The sequence below is a fragment of the Nestor notabilis genome, unplaced genomic scaffold (assembly GCF_000696875.1).
Source record: "Nestor notabilis isolate BGI_N333 unplaced genomic scaffold, ASM69687v1 scaffold33983, whole genome shotgun sequence".
Lineage (NCBI taxonomy): Eukaryota > Metazoa > Chordata > Aves > Psittaciformes > Psittacidae > Nestor > Nestor notabilis.
Genome location: NW_009921161.1, coordinates 26,656 through 36,164, shown reverse-complemented (window position 1 = coordinate 36,164; position 9,509 = coordinate 26,656). Strand labels below are relative to the sequence as shown.

At 38.3% G+C, this 9,509-nt stretch overlaps 1 protein-coding gene across 2 annotated transcripts in view; it reads left to right on the top strand.

Annotated features, from left to right (window-relative positions):
* Positions 1–8,758, top strand: part of PSEN1 (presenilin 1) — a 19,294-nt gene extending 10,536 nt beyond the window's left edge. Inside the window, exons 5-10 of one of the 2 annotated variants that reach the window (XM_010011026.1) lie at positions 1,026–1,246; positions 3,298–3,396; positions 4,672–4,758; positions 5,605–5,778; positions 7,830–7,948; positions 8,246–8,758. In XM_010011026.1, the coding sequence (XP_010009328.1) occupies positions 1,026–1,246; positions 3,298–3,396; positions 4,672–4,758; positions 5,605–5,778; positions 7,830–7,948; positions 8,246–8,401 (856 nt within the window). In that variant the 3' untranslated portion in view covers positions 8,402–8,758. The remainder of the gene's footprint in view (positions 1–1,025; positions 1,247–3,297; positions 3,397–4,671; positions 4,759–5,604; positions 5,779–7,829; positions 7,949–8,245) is intronic. The other variant, XM_010011025.1, reaches the window with a different exon arrangement.
* Positions 8,759–9,509: the final 751 nt, after the last annotated feature.

The window sequence follows — 9,509 nt, the reverse complement described above, 5'->3', positions numbered from 1 at the left end:
GCGGTTGTTTACATTGTGGCTTTGGTCGTGGGCTGTATATGCAAAGGCTGTTTGCATGGGAGTGGCAGAAGAGAATCAGCTGAAAAGAACCTACTCTCTTACCAAAATGCATCCTGTGTTTTTCTTTTCAAATTTGGAAGCACGCCTTTATCCAGGCACCAAGAAAAGTTGTTCATAATACTTGGTATTTTCTAAAACAAGCAACCTGATCAGGGGTTGTAACTAGAGTTACGCCACAAAGCTATTACACTCTGTGTATTTTCATACCACTTGATGACATGTGCACTTCTCTTTGAAGAAGCTTGTTTCATTTGGACCCTAGGGGGAGAAATTGGTGTTCTTTCAGTCACTAATTTTTGCCAAAAGTGATCTGTGATGCCTCTTTTGGTCAGTATTTTCTCTGACCTTATTAACGATTTTTGAAATACAAGGCAAGGTATGCTGCACAAGTGCAGTGCAGGCTGGGTGGAGGCAAGTTGCCAGACTCGCCTCCCTCGGGTTTGGGTTGCAGCTGGCACTGTTCCGTGAGCATGTGTGAGTAGAAGTACTAAAGGCTTTCCTTCTTCCTTCTGATGTTCAAAAATCATGTGCACAGTCAAAATGTCTGGTTTTGCAGTCACAGAATCACAGAATGGTTTTGGTTGGAAAGGACCATCTAGTTCCAAAAGATCATCTAGTTCCAACCCCTGTGCCGTGGGCAGGGGCACCACACAGTAGACTATGTCGCCCAAGGCTCTGTCCAACCTGGCCATGTCCTTTCTGTCAATTTCTGCTTTGTTTAAGAAGGAAATAAAACATTAATGATAATTTTCAGAAAAGTGAATGAGTTGGTGTGAAACCAACACTGGTAAAATTACATCTTTTGTGAAGAACAGGTAAGTGCTAGTTGAAGATTGAATTTTACATTTGTGCAAACATTGAATATGAAATTTTTAATAACAATATTCTGAAACTTGTGTCTGTAACCTCTTTACATTGCTTTGAGCAAATGCAGTCCATATTATTTTCTTTTTTTTCTTTTTTAGTGAAGTTTTTAAGACATATAACGTTGCCATGGACTACATTACGGTGGCACTCATGATCTGGAACTTTGGTGTTGTGGGAATGATTTGTATTCATTGGAAGGGTCCCCTCCGGCTCCAGCAGGCGTATCTCATTATGATAAGTGCTCTCATGGCCTTGGTGTTCATTAAGTACCTTCCTGAATGGACTGCATGGCTTATCCTGGCTGTCATTTCAGTGTATGGTAAGGTCTGGGGCAAGGCATAGTAACAGGTATTATGGTGGGAATTTCTTCTATTCCCTGACTTTCCTGTTTGTCTGACTAGACCTTTAAAAAGGTAAAGGGGGGTGGGGGATAGTAGGAGGGTGTTGGTGTCATCCATAGCAGATAAGGTGATTACAGACTTCAGAAATAAGATCATGATCTAAACTGAGATTGGTCCCCTGCAGCTAAGGGCTTTGTGTGACTGTGTGATGCCAAGTTCCTTCATGTTTTCTGGACTTTCTGGACTCTTTGGGGAGGAGAATTGAACTAATTCAAGAAAGGAGGAGATAAGAGACTTATGTTGCCATTTTGTTCTCTTCTATAAAGGTGGAGAGCTTTTGGCTTCTCATTTTATCCAAGGATTTTTGGAAACTACTGTATGTTCAGAATTTAGGAGCTTGTTGGTTGTGTGCAGTCCTGTACAGATATAAATCTGCCCAACTTACAAATTGCTCAAATTTGTGGACATAAACAACACCCTGATCCGTGTCTAATAATATAATGAGAAGGAAGCAAGGAATGATTAAAAACAGTTTTAATTGCTCAAAGTCATTTCACATTTACAAGAACATGGCTATAAGATCTGTTTCCTTGAGGTTTTAAACTAAAAATACACTTGAATTATCACGTACTGGACTTTTTTAGAATAATGGCTGGTACTTAGATGTAGTTTTTTCATAAAGCTTTAGAGGGCAGTGGACACTTTGTAAGAAGATCACTCTGTATCCCAAATACTAATTTTGTTCCCAGACAAGGCTAAAATCCAGTTACTTAGACATAATTAAAACATTACAGCCATGAAGATGTGCTTGTAACTTAATTCTGTTTTGGAAACGTGTAAGTGTGATGAATGTGTACTCTGAAAGTCACTGATGGTGATAAAGACTGAGAATGTGTCAAGCTGTAGAAGTGCAGGGTTTAATAAAATTGGATTAGCTCTGGTAGGTCAATGTACTCCCCAGGTGTGCTCTGCTTTCAGAGGGAGGAAAAATGTCCCTCGTGTATGCTCACGGATCATAAGGCATAGAAAGAAAACCTTCCTATCCCCACTTCTACCTTTTGTATGACTGGAACAAATCTGAGTATTCCAAGCATTCATCCTTCATTCAGTGATTGCAAAACAAAATTACTCTTTAGGTCATATTCCATAATGTGGGTATTTTGAGTAGGAGATGGGGGGCAAGTTTCAAAGCCTGTGATCCCACACTGTCAGTGCCAGATTTGTTTCAAATGAATTTAAAGACATACAGTGAGTAGACAACTGCAAATGGTAGTAGCAAGATTAATATATGTGTTACAGATTTCTGATGAAATGTGCAAGACAAGGGAAGTGTAAGTGAGGTTGTTTGTGGAGTTGCAAATTTCATTAACAAACCATTGACATTCAGCTGAGAAAGCAAATGGAGCATCTGATAGATCAGTTTTTCTTAATGCTGTGCTTTGATCTGAGCTTTGATGAGTAACTTGTTTCAGTTACAGTCATCCAGTTAATTTGAAAACAGCCATCCTGTTTTGGAAATTACTGATTTTTTCAGTTAATTTTTCCTTGTTCACCTGGTTTCATATACTGTCCCACGAACAAGAATTGAGAGAAGTAACAAAAAGCTGCTATCTCTTTATTATGCTAAACATGCTTTGAACACCTCTTAAGTCTGCAAACAGAGCATTTTTCTGCAATGCTTAATAAACCTGCTTTTTTTCCTTTTCGTGTGCACATTCACTTTTTTATTCTGTAAGTGGGAATAACTTTACAGTCATGCCTACTTCTTAGAAGTTATGTGAGCCTCACCTGTTGTCTTAAAATTTGTTTCAGCATTGAACTTGGTTTAGGAAAAGCTTTGATAATAGAAGGCAAGCTTGGGTATTTCCAAGATGCTAGTTGAAAGCAAATAATTCACAAAAGTTACTATTCAACTTACAAGTCAACATACAGATACATTTACTGTTGTATATTATCTTAAGTGAGGAACATCACATGTTTTTTTAAGTATGTCTGCATTGATGTGAGATCTCTTCACTCTTCCTTTCAGATTTGGTTGCTGTCTTGTGTCCTAAAGGTCCTCTTCGCATGCTAGTTGAAACGGCTCAAGAGAGAAATGAAACTCTCTTCCCAGCACTTATTTACTCCTGTAAGTACATTTCTCACTCAGCTGAAGTGATTTGCTAATTTTTTCTGTTTTAACATGGTGCTTGTCAGCTGGAATTGTTAGTCTGTTCACTGGGGCCTCAGTTTTCTTTTCATTGTTGATTCAAAAGTGTGGAACATCTTCTGGTTAAGATCTCCCGAGATAAAAACCAGTATGGCTTGTTACAAAATATGAACAGGAAAAATGGTAATACATCTTGTTTTGGCCAAAGAAGTATGTCATTAAGCTGTGAATTAACCCTATTCAAAGGGATTATTTGTTTTCAGAAAATATTTATCAGCTTTAAGTGCTTAAACAACTTGTGTGGAAGGAAAGGGAGAAATTGCCAGGAAGAGATTTGTTTGCAGAACTCTTTTCTCCAAGGCTTGTCTTTTTTAACACATTGTTTCTCCCCTGCAGTTGTGGAAAATAGCCTGCGGAATGCAGTTTGCTGTTATCACCTGTGTAATTAGTACATAGCTCCACTGTTTCTGAATTACCCCATTAGAACTTTTTAGTTTTTACAGCTAACTGTTGCTAGTTCTAATCCTGTGGATAAACAGTGAAATAGGTTAATGGTCAGTCATTATGCTACTGGTGCTCCAGAAAGGCCTGTGTTTGGAAGCAGGAAGTGTGCTGTAGCGGGGCTGCTTCAGGGACAAGGTTATAGAGAATGGGGAGGGTTTTCTTCATCTGTCACTCTTACTGTGTTTTACCGACACTAATCATAGCTGTCTGTTCCGTTTTGTGGGAGGAGAGGTTAATGCTAAGAAACCACACAGCTAAATTAAAATACATGATTTCAGTGTGATGTTTCATTATCTCGAGATTGGAAAGTTCTTTGTGATGGTGGGGGCAGACAACTATTAAATTTGGTGCAGATACTGCCTCTAAGTTGAGGTACCTCAGTACCAGTCTTAATAGACCTTTTTACTTGCAGATAGAATAACTGATTAGTGGAAAAAAGTAATGAAGTTGTTGATTCAGGTTTTCAGAATGGGCCTCCTCGTATGCAGAAGTATTTTCTCTGGCAACAAATGTTGCCATTTTTCAACATCTAGTAGGAATAAGACTTTTATTTGGCAACTTCTCTAAATGCATGTTGTAGCTGGTAGTGGCTGTGTTCCCGGTATCACTGTGCTTTAATGAGAGTCAAATTGCCTGTTACAAAAGATAGTTGTATCAAAAAAAAAAAAGAAAAGAGAAAGAATGGATTGATGCCAGTATCTGATTAGCTGTGCTGGTGGATTTCTTTTTGTGTTGTTTTTCTTTTAATAGCAACAATGATATGGCTGGTGAACATGGCTGAGGAAGATCCAGAAGCCCAACGGAAAGCTTCCAAAAACTCTACTTACGATAAACAAGGTGAGTTTTACTTTGACAGGCCTTCAGAGTTGTCATTTTGTCGGAATGTGTGTTTATGGATATTAGGAGGTTAGCTTTTTAAGTGTTCTGATTGCTGTAGAAGAGTGAAAGCTTGGAGGCCTTATTGGGAATGATGAATCTGTCAAGACTTCAAAAATGGCTTGCTTATTGTGTCGTTAATGTTCTTGCATTCATTTTTCTGGGATCCAGGATGCTGGTGGTGAAATGACTGTCAACAGGCAACTATTGATGGAGCTCAATTGCTTGTCAAATTGGGATGATATAGCGTAATGCTAACTCATTTATATTTGTATTAAGCAGAAATGTGTCTAGCTCTCTTGGCTATGCAGCTAGTGTTTAAAAACACGGAGTTTATGTGTTTACATGTATTAGTAAAGCAGAGTTTCTGAATTTAACGTGTTTGAAGAGGTGTTATGTATCTGTAACTTTCACTAACATTTGCTATTTTACTGGAAAATTAAGCAGTCAGTGTTGGTTAAAGGAGCTAATAAAAGATGAGAGTTTACACCTTAAACTGTGATCTTTAAATTAGGTCACCACAGAACTTCCACTCTGTTATGTCAAAGTACTCCAGAATACTAGGACTTGAGTGTAACATGTAGATGCTGTGACTGCAGAGTGCACTTTGACTCCCAATTGTTTAAATAAGTATTAAAATCCTAAGTGAGAATGTCTTGTAATGGTGTGTGCCTATGTTAAATGTTGTTAAGTATTATGAAATAGCTCTTTTTTTCCTCGTTCATCTATATTCTTACATGTGGAGAAATTGTCATGTTAGAAGGCGCATTTTTGAAGGCAATCTTTAAATGCTTTTCTTCTTTTTAGCTCCTGCAAACCAGACTCGGAATGAAGATGCTGAAGCAGATGATGGTGGATTTAGTCAGGAATGGCAGCAACAAAGGGACAACAGAATAGGACCCATTGAATCAACGCCTGAATCTCGTGCTGCTGTTCAGGCTCTACCCAGTAACTCTCAAACAAGCGAAGACCCTGAAGAACGTGAGTATGAATTACTGTGCCCAAAAGGCCTAATAAATCTGAGGTTAGTCTTAGGTATCCTGGCTGCACAGATACAGTATGCTGTGAGCTAATAGCATCAACAAAGAGCTGATGTTGCTCATGATCAGTGCTGACATGCCTCATAGAAATATATGGAGTTGCTTTTTGGTAGCTGCAAGAGTGAGTAGAATTGACCAAATTGCTTTAAAAAGCACAAACCTTAAAAGCACAAGCTGCTTTCAGACCATTATACAGTCAGTTGCATTAGCTACTTTTCCATGCAGTGTTTTGCTGTCTACCATCTCGTTTGTATTTTAGGTCCTGTAAAAGCAGTCATTAACATCTTTTGCCTCAAGATTAAACTACTGTAATCCACTCTTAGAAAGCAATGTTTAAAACCTAATTGGAGACTGAAACGAATGCAGAATGCCAGGAGCTTGCTTATTTTTCTCCAGCATTTTCCTGAGGTGCACCTTCTTTGGAGAGCATATGACATCAATACTCAGATATCTGTTTTAACAGACTTGTGATTTCCATTTGCAGTTTAGCTGCTATTAGGTTTGCAAAGCTCTAAATCAGTCAGGGTCTGCCTGTCTGATAAACTACTCATCCCCATGTGATGCTCTATATGCTGCAGGTGCAACTGCCTCCTCTGATTCTCAGATGCTCCTTCATTTCGAAAATTGTTCTTAAAATAGAAATCTTTTTTTTTGTTGTTTTTTTTTTTTTTTTTAAATTTACTTTGTCCCAAAAATTCCAAATTCAGAGTGTGTTACAAATCCATTTTAATTTCTAGAGCTTAGAAAATTAACATTAAGATGCAAAAATTTTAGGATTTGGGCTATTTTAGTTAGTTAAGTAGTTAACTAAAACTCTTGTCTGGTCAGACTAATAATTTTCTCCCTCCTGTATTCCTACAGTGAATAGTAATGACAGATGTGCAGTGATCCAGACTTGTTAGCCAGCATTAGCTTACTAGAAGTTTGGAGCAGCGCATTCAAAATTTGGAGAGTTCACTTGTGTGGAAGGAGTTGCCTTTGCTTATTGTTCTGTCACACTGAAAGCAAGCATCCAAGTTTTGTTTCAGCAGTTTTGGGGTTGCCTTGTTTCTCCTCTATCATCCTCCCCAGCCCCTTTCTTTTTTGCATTGGTTTTTTTTTTTCCCCAGTGGTCAACCAGGCATATACCTCTTTTGATACTCTGAGTTCTTCTTAGAACTAAAGTGAGTTTTGGGCTGGACAGTAATCAGGTGACAAAGTAAACAATAGGCCAAATGAAAGCAGCTGGTGACCCAGTGTTGGCCTTTCTGACTTAATATTTTGGACTAAAAGCTCAAAGTGTACTGGTGTTCAGGAAATCTTCATTATTTTGTTTGCAGAAATGGTTGAGTGTTGTGTTCCCAGAGTTGTTGCTAAGGTTGGTAATTACTATTTAAAAGAATAACGCATTAACTCATGAGTTTCCCTAGACCTCACATCTTAGACTAAATATGTTGGGGTTTTGCCTTGGTGATATGTTCTGTAATCACACACAAGTGCTTTTTAGAACTACCTTAGTAAGAATTTTGTAGGAAGATTGGGAGGGCAGTGGAACGTTCTGCTGGATAAGGGTTTCTAACTGGCAAATAAAACACCATCTGCAAGGGGCTTATTTGTTTTCTTCCTCCCTCAGCCATCTTAAAGAAATTGTACTTCAGTATTCTGTTGAATATAGTATGACAACCAAAAGTGGACATCCCCCCAATAAATATTATTACAAAAATCTGTGTTCGTATATATTTCATCTCTATGTACAGGGGACTAGGAATATGGAAAAATTCTGATCATAGGATGAATTAATTGAGTGGTATAATGTTTCTAAGCCATCTTGTTTCACAAGAGTTTTTCTTTATCACTTGATTCAGGAGTGATGCTAGTTTTGAAAAGAAAATGTTCTTGATAGCAAGTCTTGTTAAAACTTAATGTAAATCTGTATTATTCTCTGACAATTACTGATATGTAATATTAGTATATTGTCTTGTACTTAATGCTGCTATGTATTCACTTTTGCAGGAGGAGTAAAGCTAGGTTTAGGAGACTTCATTTTCTACAGTGTTCTTGTTGGCAAAGCCTCCGCAACAGCAAGCGGCGACTGGAATACAACTTTAGCATGTTTTGTAGCCATATTAATTGTAAGTATGATGTAATATTATAATAGGCATAGTTTCTATTGTTCATCAGTGACAAAGTCATAACTGCTGCTATTTTTAATTTGGAATTCATTTATCTGATGTCCAGACTGCAAACTGATGGGGGCTTTAACTGTGATCTTCATTGGCTGTACATCTGTCACTTAAGCCTTTAGTTTAGGAAGGTATGAACTGTATGTTGTATTTCTGTGAGATTAATGTTTGTATATATAATCTTTTGCTTGTCAGAATTCCCTAATTTCTCCCTGTGTTTTTTGTTGTTTCTTTTTCTCCCCTCAGGGTTTGTGCCTTACACTTCTGCTTCTTGCCATCTTTAAGAAGGCCTTACCAGCTCTTCCAATCTCCATAACCTTTGGGCTAGTTTTTTACTTTGCTACAGATAACTTGGTGCAGCCCTTTATGGACCAGCTAGCATTCCATCAGTTTTATATCTAGCACACTCGATGCTGGTATGGACATTTGTAGCAAATCTGCAGGAGGAAAAATGTTTTTCCTTCAGTTCTCAAGTGAGACTGAAGCTTAATACTCAAGATTCCAAGCCTGAATCATTACAACTTCCTCCAGTGGCGTGGGTTTTTGTTGGTTTGTTTGGGTTTTTTTCCTGAGACAGCTGCTGCACTGGTCACCGTAAGAGTTTTCCTGTGTGCAAGTGGCTTCTTCCTGATGGCCGGTCTAAACCGGGTGCTATTATATCAGAAGTAATCTGATATATGTATATATCTCTGGTGAGGACCACTGCTCTGAGGATTGCTAATGCTTCCACCAGCAATGTGATCTCTTACCACAGGTTGATTATTTTCACAGCATTAAGGGTGCTCAGGACTTCCTTGGTGTTAACAGAGGAAGCTGACAAATCACATGGAACTTGTCCCTGTAACTGCTTGAAGAGAGAAAAAACCCTATTCAGACTTCTTCAGCAGCGATTTTTTGACAGTAGAGTCTTTGTGTAACGAGAAAGTACTTCATAGCAATTTGACAAAGTGAGAAAGGACTGTCACTCTAAGAGTGTTCCACCACTTCATAGCCTCTGTGCCTGAGTGTGCTTGGTTTATTAAATTTAAAAGCTTTTTTTTTTTTTTTTCTTCCCCACACTGGAACAAGACCCTCTTCTCAGTTTTAATACTTTGGATCCTCAAGCATGGAGTGCACCTTCTGTACACCTGCTCCAGTTTATGTAGCTAGTTAGACTTGGACTGAATTATTTGGCATTAGTGGATCATAAGATCCTAATTTGGATCTTAGATTCTAGAAGGTCAATAAACTACATTAAAAAGCAATTCCAGGACTTTTTCTCTGTGCTCTTGCAAACCATTTGGCTAGAACACCATTTCAAACCCTGTGCTTGAGAATAGTTAGTGACAGCATGGACTGCATTGTTGATGTATGTTCCTTCATTGAAATTCTTATGAAACAGGTAGACATCTGCAGCAATCCCAGATGGAGTTTAGCTCAGCAGATCTAGAGGCCAAAGTGCTATTAGTAGCACTTCCGATGCATCATTTGAATTTTTCCTCTTCAAAAATGTGATTTACAGTTCAGTTGA